The 19,460-nt window shown below is 43.7% G+C and overlaps 4 protein-coding genes across 4 annotated transcripts in view; 1 reads left to right on the forward strand and 3 right to left on the reverse strand.

Annotated features, from left to right (window-relative positions):
• Window positions 1-4,802: 4,802 nt before the first annotated feature.
• On the reverse strand, window positions 4,803-6,919 carry LOC122612672 (chitinase-like protein Idgf3). The gene is made up of 3 exons (XM_043786427.1): window positions 6,695-6,919; window positions 6,077-6,628; window positions 4,803-5,826 (listed from the first exon to the last, which is right to left on the reverse strand). The coding sequence occupies exons 1-3, from the start codon at window positions 6,810-6,812 to the stop codon at window positions 5,171-5,173; spliced, it is 1,326 nt and encodes a 441-aa protein (XP_043642362.1). The 5' UTR covers window positions 6,813-6,919; the 3' UTR covers window positions 4,803-5,170.
• A 649-nt stretch (window positions 6,920-7,568) lies between these two features.
• LOC122612186 (chitinase-like protein Idgf2) lies at window positions 7,569-10,705 on the reverse strand. The gene is made up of 3 exons (XM_043785628.1): window positions 10,533-10,705; window positions 8,335-8,892; window positions 7,569-8,275 (listed from the first exon to the last, which is right to left on the reverse strand). Exons 1-3 carry the CDS (start codon window positions 10,639-10,641, stop codon window positions 7,620-7,622), a joined length of 1,323 nt encoding a protein of 440 aa, XP_043641563.1. The 5' UTR covers window positions 10,642-10,705; the 3' UTR covers window positions 7,569-7,619.
• LOC122612185 overlaps window positions 8,918-19,460 on the forward strand; it is a 49,745-nt gene continuing 39,202 nt past the window's right edge. Inside the window, exon 1 of the mRNA XM_043785627.1 lies at window positions 8,918-9,789. The gene's annotated coding sequence lies outside the window, so the exon portion shown is untranslated. The remainder of the gene's footprint in view (window positions 9,790-19,460) is intronic.
• On the reverse strand, window positions 11,250-12,745 carry LOC122612187 (chitinase-like protein Idgf1). Its single transcript, XM_043785629.1, has 2 exons — window positions 12,053-12,745; window positions 11,250-11,971 (listed from the first exon to the last, which is right to left on the reverse strand). Exons 1-2 carry the CDS (start codon window positions 12,711-12,713, stop codon window positions 11,313-11,315), a joined length of 1,320 nt encoding a protein of 439 aa, XP_043641564.1. The 5' UTR covers window positions 12,714-12,745; the 3' UTR covers window positions 11,250-11,312.

Here is a 19,460-nt window from a genome sequence, read left to right on the forward strand (position 1 = left end):
GGTGCCGTGCCGAGGGAGAGATAAGAATGCGTTCCAACTGATTGAGTTTAGCAGTGGATGGGTTATGGGAAATGATTTTATTATGTATCAGAAGCTCTGCAACTTGGAGTAAATGTATGACAAGCCAAAAGAAGTCATTCCTTGGAACTTAATTTGATAAGCACTTACTTAAGGCCTGATATATTTAGCTCTATAATCAAAATTAAATAAATAGCTCTCTTTCGAGCTCATTCCATTTGTAAATCAAGAAAACCAGTTCTCCCCAAAGCGAATTCTCTGCCATCTCGGCTATGTTTACAAGCTAAATGAGGAATTGCCCGTTGGGGGACGGGACGGAGGATATCTACGATATTTAACGATTGCCCGCTTAGTGTTTATTTGTGCATCTAAACATTTTTAATGGCAAATCGCACGATCCATGCGAGAACAGTGCCAGTTGGCCCCTGGAAGTCCAAATCGAAATCCCACCCAGCGTGGGTGGTTTTTGATTTTAATGATACACGGGGCAAGTATTTTTTGAGTTATTGCGCATAGTGCGCACAGTGCGTAATAAAAATCCTCGGCCCGGACTCTCGACTCTAGATTCTCGATGTGTGTGCTGTGCGCTGTAGTGAAGTTTTTATTGTTTCTCTGACGATTTAATTAAATTTCCAAAGCGTGCCGCCAGTCGATGCGATGTTGATGTGATGTTGATGTGGATGTTCATGTTGATGTTGATGTTGATGCGTTGATGCTGTTAGTTGGCCATTTAGTTGCAGCGTTTTATTTGTTTGCATTAGGCGCGACGTCATCCCCGTCGCCCTCTTAATTCCTTTCGATTCGTAGCCCCATATTCCAGTTTTGTCTCGATTCAAATGCAATTTCACACGTTTCTCTATTTCGGCATTTTAGTGCCGCAATCAAAAGTTTGGCAAATGTTTATGCACATTCCTCGGTGACCACAAGTCTTTGGCAATTTATTTGTTATTTCTGTTGCTGCTGCCATATTGTTTAGTTTGTAATACGGTCCGATTTGTAAATACCTCAGAAAGTCTTCATAAAGTTCTATACAATATATAGGAAGTTCATTGCAACTTAAGTGTTTCAAAATTATACCTGTGGTATTTTAATATATAGAACAGGTTTTCCAAAACTCAAATGATTAAATTAAATATTTCGTATTTACTGTGTTTAAATTCAGCTTAATATTTCTTGTAATTTAACCATCGCACTCAACAGATTTCCTTAATAGATCCAATGTGCCCACTTATAGCATTAACTCATTACCCTTAGCTTCGATCGCTCTCCACCATGTTTCACATCCCATCGAAAGCCATATAACTCATGGAGCCACACACGTTTCTTCATTAAATTCCACGTGTTTATTTGTTTAAACTAACCTTTTATGAGGCAGTGGCGCTACATCTAGCCGCAGACACACACACCGATGTATATATATATACATATATGTATGTCGGGGCGTCGGGTTATCACATCGGTCTATATAGAGTCGCCTCTGCTGCTGACAGCTAATTGAATTTAATTGGTGCGAACAGAAAACTACGCGAAATATAAACAAAACTTTTGTTTTTTGTGTAGCATAATTTTATGAGTTGTTTATTTCGTTAAACAAGAATAACCTTAACTTGTTATGGCACATTTTTATTGTCGCTTGTTTATGAAAAAAAAAACAAAGGCAAAACGCAAAACAGTAAGGCGCAGAATGCAGCTAAAGCTGGAGTCTTTCATTTTGGCATTCAAAATAATTGTGGTCAGACGAATTCACGATCTGGGCGTTAAAAATCTATAAACGTATCTCTGCTCTGCACGATGCTGACTGTATACCCTATAAGGAAGTGCGAGGTATATTTACGAAGTAAACATGCTAATTAGGGGGATACCCTAGGGTTTTACTACGAAAATAAATACGTAGCAAAGTGTGGGAGTTTCAATAGCTTAGCCCTACTATAGGTGTCACATAAGTGTGGGTAATCAATTGCTAAATGTGGTTTGTGTGTAGCTCTGATTTCTCGTAAAACGTGTTAGTATAAGGATTATTATAAACCTTATTATAAACCTTTTTACATGCAGAGCATTTGTAGTTCTTTGGCTTTAACTGGAACCACGTTACCAACATCCCCCTGCAGTCGCAGTCGATGTTGTGGCGCCACTTGGCCATGGTCCACGTCATTGATCGTCAACTGTAAATCATTTTGTGTGACAACCCGCTGACAATTGCTGGAGGATCTTCGGGACGAGCTGCAGCAGGAGGATACAGCTCAATTGGGATGGCCTGATGGCTGAAGTTCTCAAGTTCGCAAGTTCTCATTTCTCAGGTCTCAGTTTCTCTAACGAAGTCCCTTAACGACGACTGCCTTGTACGGGTACGGGTACGGACTCATATACGAACATAAAGTCGAGTGGCTTATTTAAAATTAACAAAGCAATAAAAATGCAAACTCAAGGCAAGCAGAGGGCGATAACAATGTGGGAGAGAAAGGAGAGTGAGACCTGGAAATGGCCTGCAGTAAAATAAGTTCATTGTGGGTATAAGCCAAATTGAGCGGCCGCAGTCTGAGATACTTAGTCATTCTAATACCAAATGCAGGGGAGTGCAAAAACTAAAGCCACTTTTCCGAGGAAATCTTTATCGGCACGGTCAGCTTATCATATCGGTGGCTAACAAACCCAAATCCCTGACCAGTCCACATGCATTTTCTTATCGCCATCATCGCTTCTTCGACCCGGCCAAAACAATGCAACGCGCAATCAGCGACACTTCATCGACCAGCAAGAAAAAAAGAACTAAATAAGCAAACTGCAAAAGGCGCAGTGGGGAAAACGAAAACACAGAAATAAACAAAAGGACACAGCGCGTAATGAGGGCGAAAATATCTTTATTTAAAGACCAGCCAGCGACTGGACTGGCTTCCTTGGAAGACAACAGAAGTCCCTGACCCTCACGACCCTCCCGACTCCCAGTTCCCAGTTTCCAGTTCCCAGTTGGCATCCGTGGTGCAAGCAGCATATTTGTCATTCGCAGGGGCTCCAGGCGGCGATATGGCCCGGGGCAATAATCATGAACAGATCTTGTAGACGCCGCCATGGACCAAATGCTCCTTAATTAGATGGGGCGACAAGCCCAAAGAAATCCGGGAGCTGGTCCGCAGCTTTGTCCCCGTCCTCGTCCCCGTCCCCAGCCTAGGAACACGATCATCGATATATGCAAGTAGCTTACACTCGAAAATATAAGCTTACACAATGCTCTCTTAAAAGTAACCCTAGATTTATTTTTATCTTACAGATAATCGTCATTTTCATAAATGCATCAGAATAGAGAATTTCTTTTGTTAATTATAAGTTAATTATTCTAATACGGTTTTCTTTCCAGTACATTGCGACTTAGCTCTGTTTGGGGATATATTATGGAACGGTGGCCAAAACAATGCCGTGTTTACAACTTGTAAGCCATGCAAGTGGCATGCTCCGGCCCACCCCCTTCCCTGTCGCCATCTAGCCAATATAGTTAACCAAAACCCATGCCCTTTGGGCCCTTAACTCGGAGTCTGGGAAGCTGCCTCGGGCTGGCCAAGTCTCGACTTCTGCCACTAATGGCATATTTTGCATTCCAATAAGGCATTGCGCCAATTGCAAATAATTCCGAGTGTATAGTCAGCTTAATAAGATCACGATTCCCAGATAAGCCGCCTAGATAGCAACTAGGACTTCCAGCAGGCTCCAACTCCAAGCTCCCAGCTCCAAGGGTTTGAATTTGGTTAACAGGGGCTAGGGTAAGTGTGGGAGCTCCAGTCACACGGCGTATTCATAAGTAGGAAGTCCTCCAGCTGGCCAGAGATTATTAGATAAATGCAGAGGGCAGTTTAAGATACTTCAGTTCGTGGTTTTTGATTTAATAACTCAGAGAGATGTTTAGAACAATATGTTGAATGAAATATGGAGTTTAACTTTGATTCAATTCGAACTGTTTTTTCATTACTGCAATTCTTTTCAGCATATTGAAATGAAACTCTTTCTTTCAAAAGGGAATTCCTACATATTTTGATTTTAGATGAATTTCTCATATTCATATTTTGATTACCTTGACATGGAGAATAATTGGATATTCTATCACCTATTTCCATTCCCAATAGAAGGGTATTCCCAAGTTATTAGGCTCGTGGATTTTGGCCAAGAAACAATAACTTAATTTAGTTGTCTTACATCGTGTTGCTGTCGTCGCCAGTTGAGGCAGTTCAGGCAGTCTAGGCAGTCGGCCCAGACACCCCCGATCCGGGTCCTTGTGGCCACAGTTCACTGTAGTGGCAGCCTTTGCATGGTGGTATGTCAGCAATCCTGTAAACAGGGGACCCACGGCCCAAAGGGGCAAGTCCAGCCGTGGTGGAGTACGCATTTGGATCGCGGATCGAGTTTTTGGAGTCGCGTTTGTAGCGCCAATTACACAAAGCCAAGTCAAGCAGTTCGAACTCTGTGGCGAAATCTGTAAATCTTCGCTGGGGCACAAAAAGAGAGGAAAATCGGCAAAGAAAAAACCACCGCAAAATGCCATTTGACCAAGATGGGTCCGAGATGATAAAGCGACCGATTCGCCCAGACGTGGGCGCCAAGCAATTCAATGCAGAGGGGCAATTAAACGGGAGAGCAGGGTAGCGATGCATTCACAAAAAATATGGGCACCCATATGGTGTTGAAACTAATATTAAATTAAAATTTAATTGTTATTATCCGAATCATCATGAACTTTGCGAAGTAACTTAGCATAGCATGGCCGTCAAAAGATATAGTAAATATTAAAATCTTTTTGATTGCGTAAATAGTTTATGAATAGTTTGTAAGGCAAATATAACTAAAAACAGAGATAACAACATTATTCTTAAATATTTTGTTGTTAATTTTCAAATGTCTCCAACCCTTTTCTCTCAGTACATAACTCTTTCCTTCATTTCCCTTCCCGTTTGAGGACCAAGCCCATCGAATTAATTTGCGGTGCATTTTAGTTTACAACTTTGTAATTAATTTGCAAAAAGGGACAGACACAGAAGGAGGCCTTTAGCCACCGAAAGGGTGACATTTGTTTCCTCCCAGCTCCGCTTCCCCAGTTTTTCCTCTGACATTTGCGTGCTGGAGATGTCTTTATGGCCTGGTCTAGAGAAGTCGGCTTAGAGAAGGCGGCTTAGAGAAGTCGGTACTTGATGGCGCGCAGCATGGGGAAGCGATCGTTGGTGCACTGACCACGGAAGTCGTCTTGGGTCAGATCGAAGAGGGCCACTCCTCCGAGATTCTTTACCCTGGCGAACATGGCCTTGCTGGACGCGGAGTCCGGATCGTCGTAGCTGATCCAAAGTCCGTGATCTCCATTTTCATCGGCGGCACGGAAGGCGTAGCTGCCATAACGCTTTGTGGGATCCAGAACCCTCTTCACCGGAGCACTAGGACCTCTGGCATTGGTATTACCGGGGTTCGGCATCAGCGAGCAGATCTCGGCCCAGTTGAGCAGACCCTCCTTTTTGCTCTGAGGTCCGGCGGGAGCAGGTCCCTGGGTATTGGGAACCACTGGCATTCCAGAGTCTCCCGAGTCCTTGGTCATCTTCCAGGTCCTGCCGTAGGTGGCAATGCCAATGTTTATCTTATTAGCAGGCACTCGCTGCAGTAGCCAGTGCTCCATTTGGAAGTTCAGATTGTAGTGGCCCAAGCGGTTTTGTCCAACTGCCTCGTATGTTGGCGCCGAAAAGTCCGCCTCCTCGGGATTGCGCTGCGGGGTCAGGAAGTCGAAAGTTCCCAGGTTGATAAGGTCCAGGCTTGGAGCGATCGAAGGGGCATCGTAGTACCCTGGAAATGGAAGGGTGTACTGACTAAGATGTTTCGCCTATAATACTTATTATATAACAACTCATTCCCTACCACCTTCTAAAACATTGTGTTTCAACAGCTGCTTTTGAGAGAGCTAACAATTAAACAAAGTTGGTTATATCAGTACGTTCCATCGATACCCAACGCAAATAAAGCACTTTTCTGACTCATCAAATTACACCAGAACGTCGGTGTAAACAAAGTAATTGCCCGTTGCTTGCATACTTACAGCTTGAGTTAACATTTGGCAAAACGGTGAGACTGAGCAGCAGATCATTTTGCTTCAGAGCAGCACCCAAGTCCTTGATCAGGGCAGTCACCTGTCCTTTGTGCGTTTCCGAGTCTGTATCCACAATGAAATCACCGGTGAAGAACTTCTTGAAACTCTTCCAGGCAGAGCCCACATCGCCGTGAACCTTGCGTGGCTTATTCCTGGGCAGTTGGAGAGCCAGGTCCAGACCATCGAAATTATACCGCCTCACCAAATCCCGAGCGGACTCGATGAAGCGTCTGTGGCCCTGCTGTCCCGATTCCAGGAGCTTTATATACTGGTTACCCTCATTCGTATCGGCATCTCCACCGACGCTCAGGAGGAACTTGATGTGGGGATAGCGTTCCTTCAAACTGGAGACCTGGGCCAGGTGACGCTGCTCGAGGTCCAATCGCTTGTTAATGCTCTGCATTTCATAGTTGTCGGCATTAACACCCGCATAGCCGTAGACCAAATGGGTGCAAAACTGCAGGGCCAGCTCCATGTCGGTCATCGAGAACTGGGCCAGGCCTGCAATGGGGTTTACACATGTTGATAACTATACAACTAGTAGGTTCCCCAAATGGGAATACTTACCCTGACGCTGGAAGCCCTGCGAGTCATAGAAGCAAACCAGATTAGGAGCGGCACTCACTTTGAATTGAGCCAAAGCCACCAGACTGAGTGCCAAACTGAGCCACAGAGAGCCAGTCATCTTTGTGAAGAGATAAACCCGGAGAGCTCTACGCAGTCAAAACAAATACTATATATAGTATAGAGGTGCTACTTGGCAATGCGGTCCGTCGCCGGCGAGATGCGAAACCAAACTGAATTCGAAATGACACTTAGCACGGGAATTGGAATAAACATGGGCAGTGGAGCTTTTCAGTGGAACCACCTCCGCGCGATTCCCCGTAGTGAATCGAAAACCCCAGACGAACAATAGCGAACGCAATTCGTGGGTATCATTATCAACGAAATTCAACGAAATTGTTTGTCTCAAGTGCCAGCTGACATCGAGTTCAATGAGATCACCTCTCGGCTCGGTAATTTACACAAAAAAGGACAGATTGTACGACTTTCTCGAGATAATGCCCACCGACTCATAGTTTAAACAGGCTAATTCTACGGGTAGTGATAAGTCTGCACTTTATAAGGTGTTGACGAATTAGCAAGGTCGCTACTGTTCGTTACTCATGCCCGAAATTGTGTAAATATTTTGCTTGGAAATGCTTAAGGGATTGCGGAGGAGTCGGCTATGCACACAAGCGATTTATAATTGTGTGTTTTCAAGGTCCAATGAAAAGTGGTACATAGCGAGTAAGTGCCAGATAAATAAAATGTACATACAACCTACTACGAAAATATATAATATTACTATGTACTACGATTAAAGTCTCCAATCCTAAAACTTGACTGAGCTTAGACTTTTATAGTGATAAGAGCTCAAAAATTAAAAAGAAAAGGCTTCTTATATAATTGATCATTATTTATTAAAAGTGGTGGATGTATAGTTTTCGATTTATAGACGATATTTGATGGCTCGCAGGATGGGATACTTATCGCCTGAGCACTGTCCCCGGAAGTCATCGTAGCTCAGATCGAACAGTGCCACGCCCCCCAGGTTCTTGGCGCGGGCGTAGGCTGCCTTGTTGGAGGCCGAGTCGGGATCATCGTAGCTCACCCAAATGCCATCGGTTGTCTGACCATCCACGGGGCGATAGGCTATGCCCCCGAATCTCTTGGTGGGATCGGAAATTCTTCGCAGTGGCGAGTCGTTGCCCTTGAGGAACTGATTTTGGGGATTGGACAACTTTCCGCAGATCTCAGCATAGCTGAGTAGTCCGGGCTTATCGGACTGAACACCCTTGAGTGCTGCTCCCTTCGTCTCCGGCACCACAGGAACTCCTTCGAGACCCGATTCCTTGGTAAGTTTCCAGGCATTGCCGTAGGTGGCCACTCCCAAATTGATCTTATTGGCTGGGAATCCCTGAGATAGCCAGTACTCCACCTGGAAATCAGCGTTAAGGTGAGCCAACCGATCCTTCGATCCATCGGGATGGTAGATGGGAGCACTGTAGTCCGCCTCCTCGGGATTACGAGCTGGAGTCAGGAAGTCGAAGGTGGCCAGGTTCACAAAGTCCACCAAGCCATTCAGAGCGGGAATATCAAAGTACCCTAGAATCATAATTAAACTAAAGTATAATTACATATTACCACTATTTTGAAATACTAACAAGTTGAGTTTACGTTGGGCAGCACAGTCAGACTGAGCAGGAATCCATCAGCTCTTAGGGAGTCCTTTACATCCCTCACCAAGGCGGTGAACTGCTCCTTATGAAGGGCTGAGTGTGGATCCACTATGAAATCGCCGGTGAACAGCTTCTTAATACTCTTCCATGCCAGTCCCAGATCCCCGTGAACCTTTTTGGGCTTGTTCTTGGGGAACTGATAGGCCAGATCCAGACCATCAAAGCCGTAGGTCTTCACCAAGTCATAGGCCGTTCGGATGAATCCCACTTGACGAACCTTCTCGCCCTCCAGCAGATCGATGTATTTGTTGGGATGATCAGGGTCGATGTCATGATCGCCGCCCACGCTCAGCAAAACCTTCAGGTGGGGATACTTCCTCTTGAGGGAGGTCACTTCGGAGAACTGATGCTTGTATATATCCAGGTTCTCGTTCAAACTGTACGCCTGCAGGTCTTCACCTCGTAGTCCAGCGTATCCGTAGACCAAGTGGCTGCAGAATTGCAGGGCGATCTCCAGATCGTCATTGAGCAGCTTGCCCAGACCTGCAAAGTGCACAGTTTGTATTCGAAAGATGGCATATTTAGTATGCGCGCTGCACTCGAATGACAAATAATCCGAGACTCGCAGTGGTCATTGCTGTGAGACACTATCTGCGCCCCGTGATCGGACACCCAACACTCTCGCTCTCGGTTGGAACTACCGGGGAGCGAAGATCGGCGGATCTCCCCCTGACCACCACCCGCTCTCGGATGCTGATCCATTGTCTCGTCGACTTCGGTGGCTTAATTGAACGCCAACAGTGTGAGCCCAGCGAGCGGTTTATTATTGTTCGACTCGGGTGCAGAGCACAGTGGGTCGCGCTGTATTAAAAGCTTATTATAAATTTGTAATGAAATGAGGTGGAACGTATTCGTGGCAATATACCTTTGGTCATTGGGCCTTCAAAAACAAAATTATTATCTCCCAATGCTTAATCAAAAAGCCTTTTAACTAAATCTAAACTTTCATCTAAAATCTAATTTGGACCAGCAGATTTAAATTCATCTACTTCTTTTTAACTTCTTAATACTTGTTTGAATATTTTTATTAAACTTTAACGGGAGACAATGATTTCTTAACTTATTTGCTTTATCGACGCGCATCCAGGTGTTCCCAATCCACCTACTGGCTAATCTAATTTTCGCCCCATTTTCCCCTATCCCAGGACACTGTGCAGCGCTGCTGAGTCACTTGGTGCTCTGCTTGCCACTTGCTCGGATCGCTGGTGCCAAGTCAGCGTCCGCTGGCGGGGCAGTTGTCGTGCTGGACTCGCTGTGTGTTGAACGCTCTGGTTTTGATTTCGAATGCGTGGGATCGGCTCTATATAGACTTGACTCGTCCGATACCAAAAAAGCCACTAATTGCCATACTTCGAGTATTCAATTCATTACTGCTGTTTGGTAAGTTACACCCGCTCAAATGAGCTTGTTAATCCGATCACAATTGCTGCTTTTAATCGCTTTGCCAGCCAAACTCTGCGGGAGAGTCAGTCTCTGTGTTTTATTTTGGAGAAGAAATAAACTGGCCGGATAAGCCACTGACCTCTATAAAACTAGCTTGGCTCTCTTTATCTCTCCGCTTCGCTCGCCAGGCGATAAGCGCTGCAAGCTGAATTGAATTAAGTCCGAGTTTTGTTTTGAGTCAGAAATGGTTATGTAACTTGATTAGCATGCTTTTGTTTTCGTTCGTCTGTAAATTTGGCACACGCTTCTCAAAGATAGGCTTATTTTGGTAGGCTTTACATATCAATCGTAATAACGACAAAATTACCTCTTAATATGTTCATTTTTTTTTACTCCCATTTCCCCTATATATTTATTTTTTTGTGTCGTCCTGTTCAAGACGTGGTTTCGTTGGTAAACAAGGTTTTACTAGAATTTTTTGAAGTTGTGTACTTCCAAGCTTTCCTAAAGGCATTATATAGCTTGTTTAAATGATAATCAAGTAACTACGTAAAACTTAAGCCGCACAGTTTTCATTAGTAAACAACATTTTAGTTTGTAAAATCTCTACGTTGGGCGCTATATAGAATAAGTTACAAGACCTTGAAAAATCGAACCTCATCAAGCTTGAGCTTTACGTTTTCCGAAGTTACTTGAAGTTACTTTTTTGTCATATTGAGAACTCCGACCCCCTCACTCACCTTCCCTGGTGTAGCTCGAAGAGTCATAGTAGCAGACTAAGTTGGAGGCAGCCTCGGTACTTGCCGCAAAGAGGCACGCGACAAGCGTAAACCAGATCCACGCCTTCATGGTACGAGGAATATATCTCTATAGGCACGACCGCAGAGCAAATCAAATGAAATCGAACTGAGACTGCAATCGAAATGGAAACCGAAACCAAAAGCGAAACCCCAGACCAAGCCGACGACAAAAAGCTTGAGCAGAGCTTTGGGAGGGGTCTGAAGTCGGTCTGAAACCGAGCTCAGGCTGCCTTACTTATTCTCGCAATGACTTAATTGTGTACACAGAAGTTAATGACGACGATTGCGACGAGGCAGACGCAGGGTCAAAACGTTGAGACCTCTAAAAGTAAAAAATAAAAAAACAAGCAATTAATCTTAAAACATTGAAACGCGCTTGCTGATTAGAATCCGAAAACAGTATTTTCGATTTATTTCGCAAGTACACATATGTGGTACTAATTGCGGTGGAAGTACCCGTCTATAAATCATGATTTACTTTATCACACGCACTTTATAATTCAGTTTTTGTTTTGCGAATCGACAGTGTTTGAAGTGCGTACACAGAATGTCTGGCACTTTTTTTGTTTAATTTACAAATCCGCTTTTGAGTTAATTGGGAACCATCATCTTAGTAAATCAAAAATGTTTTTGTTTAAGTAAGCAAAAACCATTGAATATTTGTACATCAAATGAAATTTATTTAAAAGCTTAGAAGACTATTAGCAACTAACCACTTATCTATCCCATAAAGTACTTTATTGATCGCACAATGGGGAACTGCTGCCCAGTGCAAAGTCCACGGAAGTCGTCGTAACTTAAATCGAATAGGGCAACTCCGCCGAGTCCTTTGCCCTTGGCATATGCCGCCTTGATTCCAGCAAAGTCCGGATCATCGAAGCTCAGCCAAACGCCAAAGTCTCCATTATCATCCGCAGGTCGGAGGGCGTAGTTTCCGTATTTCTGGGTGAGATCTGTGACCTTGCGGAACGGAGCCGTCTCTCCTCTATACTGAGCGGATGCGTTCTGCGACAACTTGGAGCAGATCTCCGGCCAACTGAGTAAGCCGTCAGCACTCTGGATTTGTATTCCGCCGGGTGCAGCTCCACATGTCTCTTGAACAATGGGAGCTCCACTGAGTCCGGATCCCTTCGACAGTTTCCAAGCCCTGCCATAACTGGCTATTCCCAGGTTCAACTTCTGGCCGGGACAATGATTCTGCAGCCAGTAATTAACCTGGAACTCCACATTCAAGTGCGGCAAGCGATTCTGCTCGTCCTGGAAGAAAATCGGAGCTGTGAAGTCCGCCTCCTCCGGATTTCGTACTGGGGTGAGAAAGTCGAAGGCAGCCAGGTTGATGTAGTCGAACTGGGGATGCAGTTTGGGGACATCAAAGTACCCTGAAAAAAGGATGAATAAAAGTGGTTGATAAAATAGTTCCTACTATATATATGTGTATATATATAATGGACTTCACTTACACGTGGAGTTCACATTGGGCAGGACTGTCAGAGACAGCATGAGATTGGCAGACCGAAATGCATTCTTCAGGTTTCCCACGAGATCGGTAAACTGCGACTTGTGCTGTTCCGCCAGAGGATCCACAATAAAGTCACCAGTGAAGAGCTTCTTGAAGGACTTCCAGTAAGTTCCCACGGAGCCATGGACTTTTCTGGGCTTATTGCGGGGCAACTGGAATGCGAGATCGAGGCCATCGAATCCATTTCTCTTTACCAAAATCATGCTGCTGTCTATGAAGTTCTGCTGAAAAGTGCGATTCGCCTCCAGAAGCTCCACGTATTTATTGGGGTGGGCCTCATCCACATCGCGATCTCCGCCCACGCTGAGCAGAATTTTCAGTTGGGGATACTTCTGTCGCAGGGCGGTGATTTCCTTGTAGTAGAACATGTCCAGGTCCACATTCAGACTGAATAGCTCCAGGGTTCCGGGCTTCAGGCCCGCATATCCGTAGACCAAATGGGTGCAGAACTGCAGGGCCAAGTCCAGCTCGTTGGTATGCATCTTGGCCAGACCTTGGCGCAAGTACGAGGTGGAGTCATAATAGCAAATCAGATTGCTGGCAGCATGGCTCAGGCTTGTCACACTGAGCAAGCCCAGTATATGAAACAACTGGAATCTCATCTTTTCGCACAGACCACGTCCTGACTTTATGGCTGATAACTAGCAACTGAAATCCCATTCAAAAGCTTTATAGCTCAGCTGCTGAATTTTGCTTATCTCACTGTTCTGCCGATGATGCCATTATCTGGTTTCCAGGCATTACGTAGTTCCTGTCAACGTTTTCCGACTTTATTGCGTTTGTTTGTGCTGCCCTGTCAGCTAATTCAGTATTACGAATTGCCGTGACTCAACTTTTAGGGGTCTTTTTTATGGCAATATGTTTCACGTTTTTAGCGAGTGCTCTGGATGCAAAGAGTACTGAAACAAACAAAAGTTATGTTAATAATAATATTAATTGACAAGAAATTAGAAGATTAATGAGGATTATATTGCAAGTTTTATTATTAAATAAATCTTGTTCATATGAACTAATAGAGAACTACAATAAAAATATATGGTTTACCATTTTGAATTAATCAATTAATTGTTTTTAAAAACGGTATATATAATGCACTTACTAATGGGAATTCAATATCTTCGATGCCATAGCTACATTCATAATCCACCTCTTTTTACGCATCATCATCGCTGTCGACATTTGGCTCCTGATGAAGGTGAAAGACTTTCAATTAGCTGACCCGAACCGCTCCAAAGAGCCGACTCTCGAGTGGAGGACAACCTGCTGGGCTGCCGGATCTTCGGCAGCTGGCTTGGGCACACGGGGAGGCACTTAAATCAGGAATCAATTGAAGCATTAAATACCCCAAACAAAGCAGCGAAAGACGGTCCTTGGGCAGAAGTCGAAATGGGACAGCTAATGACGACAGTCACAACAAAGCGATGGGGATGGATCTCTGATCCGATGTACTCAGGGATCTACTCTCGTACGACTACGAGTATGTGACACAACCAATTAGACAAAGGACATGGCGGGTCCTTGCCGAAGAATGCGAAATAATCCTCACACGCTGCTTAGCGCTGACAATGAAAACTCGGGAAAATCGGGGGGCGAGGTCTGCAAAGGCGTGTTCGTGATGAGAGGCGGCATTATCCTCGAATGTCCTCGATTGTGTGTGCATGCTATGTGCGTTTTATCCGCAGCCATATCTGTATCTGTGTCTCTCATTGTTGTTTGATTTATATCGGAGGCCGGCTCATCATCAGCTCATTGTTTGCCCCACACCCTCCCCTCCGCACATACAGTGTGTATGTATATCTCTCCTATGTATATCTTTGTGGCCCAGATATCAGCCCAACCAACGCTGACCTTAGCCCATGTCCACTGTCTATTAGCCACAAATCCCCATTTCCATCTACCAACTATTTGCTTTGGTCTTTTGGGTCGTTTGGTGTGTTTACTTCAGCTAGTTTCGATATCATCAATCAGTCAACCATTTCTGGGCAAATAGAAATCAATGCCAAATAGCTTAATGTGTGAATTTATGTGCTATGCGGTCAGATTGAATTACACTTATGAGCTGAGCTGCGGTGTTGACATAAGCTTTAGTGTCTGATAAAACCTCTGTAGGAAAGTCGGACCTGAAAGTAAAACTGTTTCAAACCATTTCTACTTTTTCCTTATTAAATAACTTGCTCTGTTGTTATTCAAGAACTCGGTTACCCCTCTAATTTCATTTTCAAAGAATATACAATACCATTTAGTCATTTGAAATCCTTTGTAAGTTATCAGCATCAATTGTACGAACACCACGAAAACTGAACTTTGCCAAGCCCCTTGAGCCTTTCTCGCATTTTTATTTACCTCCTTGCCGGGAAAACTTGAAATTGGTTTCCATTATTGCGCATTCTTGGGATCCCGCTTGGCAATAATTAAGTCCAATAATAATTTAAACAAATACCTTTGCCACCCCAGGCTCACCTTCAGCCTCATTATCTGTGGCAGCAGGTGCAGAAAACCGCAAAACATTTGCCTTATTTCATATTTCTAATTAGACAGCCGACGCTTTTCCGAAGTTTCTGTAACCGGGCAGACAATGCAATGCCCGCCAGAACAGAGGAAAATTCAATTTTCACAAAACAATTGCCATTAGGCGACCGCTTTCCTTTTCCGCCAGAAGAGACGAGTGCTCTGCCCAATTGATGTGCCTAATCAGTTTATCTAAAGCATTTTTTTGGCCGCCTTTCTGGGGGTTGCTGGCCAACAGGAAATTCATCATTGTCAAATGTGCGGCTTGACATTTTCCGAAAGGGGGCTTGGAAAAAATGTAAACTTTTTTGAGGCAACTTTTGGCTTTTTTTGAGGGTGGCCTTTGCAATATAATTAGAAATTCATAATGAATTTTATTTGCTTTGGCCACAGAGCAAAAAAAACGAAAAAAACGGAATGAAAACAACACGGGCCAACGTCGCCTTGTCTAAATGTATTTTTTCGGTAATATTGACGCGCATTTTTGTGCAAATAAAATTAAAGCGCCCCCACGCCATTTTCGCCCTTATGAACCCACCGCATTAACAGACCGGGGCATATCAAATTATCAGCCGAGGGCTGGGCAGTAGTCAGTCACTCATTCATTCAGTCACTCAGTCATTCGCTCAGTCAGTCCATCAGTAGGAAATTCTGGGTCGAGCCTTGGATTTCAGTTTTTTGGTCTGGGGGATCTGGGGTGTTAATGCGGCGTGCAGGTATCAAAGCGACGTTTGAAAAATGAAATTAAAAATTGTTGTTGATTCTAGCGCAAAAGAAATGGATGAAGCGCAAAACAGCAGACGAATAAAGTTAATGATAAAAGCGAATATGACACACCCTTCCTAATGCTATGCGAAATTCAATAATACTCTTAATTTCACTTTTAAGTATTTGGAATATGTTTCAATATTTATTTGTTTGGTACTTCTTACACAAATATACAATGCATTTTTAGATGTAATCTACTTATAGCGAGCAAAGTGACGCATTATGGTCGACATCATAGAGTGCAGCCGAAAAAAAATGATACAACTTTTAATTTTTAATGAGTCAAAGAGCACTTCTTGGGCTATCTGTGTCCATGACGAGGTTGGAGGTTTATTCCAAGGAGGCAGTCCGTCCAGAAATCGCCCTGACTGCCATTCATTAGGTGAGGACATGTTGTTGCTGTCTTCATTAGAGACTTTGGGTCGCAAAGTAAGTTTGGAATTTATCCATCTATCTGTCAGCTTGGGTTTCCTGCTCGTTGCCGGGATATTGCCGGATATTGCTTTGGTTTGGTTGCTTTGCGGATGACTACATGGCGCCACATGTCACCAATACAGAAAACAGAACACAGAATACCAAGTACCAAGTATACGAAATACAAAAAACCAACAGGACCTTGAAGGACTTCGCTTTGAGCAGCATGACCTTCGGTGTGTTGCTCATATTCATTATAAGCCCAAATAACTGTTCTCGTTGAGTGGCAAGTGTCAAAATACCATGGCCCAAAAGGATTGTTACCACGTCGCACGTCGATTCCCCGATCTGCTCTCCTCGATGGCGCCTTCTGGTTTTCTGCTCAATTGGCTCTGGCGTCGATTTGGCCAGCCTGATGTGTTCCCTTTTGGGGGCTCGAGTTACCAGTTGCAGCTAACTGACTGGCTTATTGGCCTGGCTTTCGGTTGGCCCTTGGCCCGGCTCATGTGATTTACCGGCCCTCCGATGCTCAAGTGTCAGCAGAAGCTGAAGGGAAGCCTTAGTGGCGGTGGCGGTGGCGGTGGCGACTGGCGACAGTTGGCCCTGGCTCAGCATTAAGCCTCATTTCTGGCCAATTCCGTCCTACACTTTCTGATAACTGTTGCCGTAAATCAATATCCCGCTTTGTGGTCAATCAAAATGCGTTTTTCGCACTGCTGCAGAGCGTACTATTCGGAAAGGGCTAAAACGTAATGGGAAGTACTTTGTTACTTTGAGATAGATAGATAGATAGATAGATAGATAGATAGGTGTAAAGTGTCAGGTAACGCAAAACACACAAGAACTAATGACTAGTTTTTTATATGGCCGGAACTAAGTATTTCCATAATTTTAACAAGCTTTTGGGCCCAGTCTAATTAATTTGTATTTTATACGGAACGGAACAAAAGAAAGTCGCTGCGGCAATAATTCATTGAAAAATATCATCAAAATCAAATGACAAAAACAATGTCATAAATAATAATTAATGCCACTTAATGCACACTACCAACAATATTCAAACAGAGCTGCGAAAAAATATGAATACATATAAAAGTATAAAGCAGGGTATAAATCTCGGCAGAGCGGGTGAAAGCAGAGACAGACAAGTTGGTCATAAAAATGGTTTATAAGTCCATAAAAACCAATTGTTTGCATTGCCCGTAATTGCATTAAAAAAGGCTGAGCCACGTGGACACTCCAATAAATATTGATGGGGAATTGGGGGAAAAAATGGAAATCTGGAATCGAAGCGTATGCATTTTTAATTTCGGACTTAACGCGGCATATAGAATGTAATTAAATCAGAATCTGATTAAATAAAAACAAATTAAGTGGTTTGTAAATAAATTGAAAAGCGAGTGCGTAAAAAAGTAAATAAATTTGCGGCCATGTTATTGTTACATAAACTGCGCTTGCCAATTTTTTCTTGCCTGTTGAGCACAAACAATACATTAATAAAATAAACCAATAACTAATCACATAAAACAGTGCTGTCTACATCAGATATACAGTTCAGTCTAAAAATCTAAAATCTTTTTTGGGAAACTCGAATAATACCACCAACTCTCACTTAAGGCCAAAATTAAAATAATATTGTGACAAGACCCATCCCTCAACGAAGTCTGGGTTCTTCTAGCTGGAGGCCAAATTCACAGACCATCCACATTTGTCTATTTTCCTATGCAAATCGTTCGATTTCACTGAGCAAACGGAAGTTTTGGGCCAGTCTGAGGAAAACCTCTGCTGCAATCACAACCCCTTTGCGCATTATGCGTAATTCTAAAAATGTTTTCTTTTGCTTTGCTTATTTTTTAATTGCTAAGTTCTTATTTCCACCTCAGCCCAACTCAACCCCGTTGGCGGCCTTTCTACTTTAGCCTTTCGTCTGCCAAAAAGTTCAACGAAGTGTGTAAAGTTTTCTTCGCACAGCTCTGGAATGGGGTAGCCAGCTGCTTTGGCATTAAATTTGTGTAAATGGATTTTGCTAATGGATCCAATAATTCATTTACCATTTCACTTCTTAGCCTGGCAAATGGTATTTGCGCCAAGGTAAATAGGAGTCAAGACGACTTGGCCGCACTTTTCTGCGGTCGCCGATGGGAGGAAGGCAAAGTGCTTTGCATTCGCTTTTTGGGTGGTTTTCGGTGGAGGATTTCACACTTACATAGATAGGAAAACGCTGGAAAACGCTAAGGAAAATTCCCTGCCTCTACGTTCCTACTATATTTAAATATTTACTTGTCTTAGATCGTTATCACTTTTAGCTTTGACTGCCAGTAATTTGCACCTGAATTTGTGAAAAGCTTTTGCAATGTATTCTCTTCCGCCTTTCCCTTAATCTCCTGCAGCGTGGAAAACAATTCCAAACACACAATTAAATACCATTTTTTACGCCCAATAAATTTGTTAAAAAATGCATGAGGCTGCGTGAGGTCCCTTTTGTGTGTGAGTGCCTGCCTAACAATATGAAAAATAAAGCTGACCATTTTTTCACACGCCAGACACGCAAGGATGAATCGGGGGATATATATATTTGTACATATATATATGTACGCTGGCTAAAGAGTTGAGGGCAACGCGTGCTAAGGACCAAAAAAGGACCCACAACAATGAACCTGAGCGTCACTTTGTCTTTTTGTTGGCACACACACACTCTCGCACGCAGCTGGACACCCGTGTGTATATGTGTGTGAAAAATCACTGCCGCATAACGAAGGTCCTTTCTCGTTGTTGCTGTTGTTCCTGTTGTTGCGCCATTATTTTGCTTAATTATTTACATGAGTAAACAGTTGAGAGTTCAGTTCAGTTCACTTGCGCTGGTGATGAGTTGCGGAGGTAATTTTTTCCATGTATTTATGGTGTCCGCAGATGCGTACAGTGTAAAATATTTCTAAAAAACTAATTTATATTTATTATTGTTGCTATTAACCGTAACTCGGGTGATTTTTTTTATTTGATATGCCAAAAGCTATATTGAACTTACACTAGCTGAGTAACGGGTATCTGATAGTCGAGAAACTGGAGAACCGCGGACTCATGTGTAAATAACCGCGAGCGCGTCGCTTAAAAATTGGTCAAAAGCCCGCCTAATGGAACGCTTACTTTTTTGAGGGAAATGAGTTTACCCGAGGAAAATGCGGTGAAAGGGCCCCCCCAAAAAACGGTGTGAGTGTGGGTGGCGGAGCTCTCACCTCGCAGAAAAAATATATATGCGCTGAAATTTCCAATTCCATAAAAGCGGGCAACGCCTTCGAGATTCCTGTTTTCCCTTGCTGGTAATGTCTTTTTTCTGCAGCGAATCAAATCGAAAAGAGCTGAAAGCCATGGCACAACTTGGCAGAGACTTCCAATCAGACACAATTTGTTCCAACCAGCACCGCAATGAGATGAGATGAGGAGAAGGCCACGAAGACGAGAACATGGCTCACATGGAGCTCCTTGTCTCACTCGTCCTTGTCTCCCGCTTCCGCCGCCCTGGCAATAATAATTTCGAAATTACAAATTCACAAAACGTACGCGAAATTATGCGCAATGTCTGCACCTCGGTTTGTCCGCCCCTCTTCCCTTGAACGCCCCCTTCCCACAACGCCCCTGCTCGAGGACTGCGTCATCATCCT

The sequence above is a fragment of the Drosophila teissieri genome, chromosome 2R (genome assembly GCF_016746235.2).
Source record: "Drosophila teissieri strain GT53w chromosome 2R, Prin_Dtei_1.1, whole genome shotgun sequence".
NCBI lineage: Eukaryota > Metazoa > Arthropoda > Insecta > Diptera > Drosophilidae > Drosophila > Drosophila teissieri.

What these genes read in the sequence shown, in the direction of transcription:
- LOC122612672 (XM_043786427.1), bottom strand. Translation starts at nt 6,812, where the DNA reads ATGACTGGCTCTCTGTGGCTCAGTTTGGCACTCAGTCTGGTGGCTTTG. An exon ending in GCAGGGCTTCCAGCGTCAGG is followed by an intron (nt 6,629 to 6,694) that starts GTAAGTATTCCC and finishes ACCCCATTGCAG; the next exon opens with GCCTGGCCCAGTTCTCGATG. An exon ending in GCCAAATGTTAACTCAAGCT is followed by an intron (nt 5,827 to 6,076) that starts GTAAGTATGCAA and finishes TTCCATTTCCAG; the next exon opens with GGTACTACGATGCCCCTTCG.
- LOC122612187 (XM_043785629.1), bottom strand. Translation starts at nt 12,713, where the DNA reads ATGAGATTCCAGTTGTTTCATATACTGGGCTTGCTCAGTGTGACAAGC. An exon ending in GCCCAATGTGAACTCCACGT is followed by an intron (nt 11,972 to 12,052) that starts GTAAGTGAAGTC and finishes TCCTTTTTTCAG; the next exon opens with GGTACTTTGATGTCCCCAAA.
- LOC122612186 (XM_043785628.1), bottom strand. Translation starts at nt 10,641, where the DNA reads ATGAAGGCGTGGATCTGGTTTACGCTTGTCGCGTGCCTCTTTGCGGCA. An exon ending in TTCGAGCTACACCAGGGAAG is followed by an intron (nt 8,893 to 10,532) that starts GTGAGTGAGGGG and finishes TGCACTTTGCAG; the next exon opens with GTCTGGGCAAGCTGCTCAAT. An exon ending in GCCCAACGTAAACTCAACTT is followed by an intron (nt 8,276 to 8,334) that starts GTTAGTATTTCA and finishes TTATGATTCTAG; the next exon opens with GGTACTTTGATATTCCCGCT.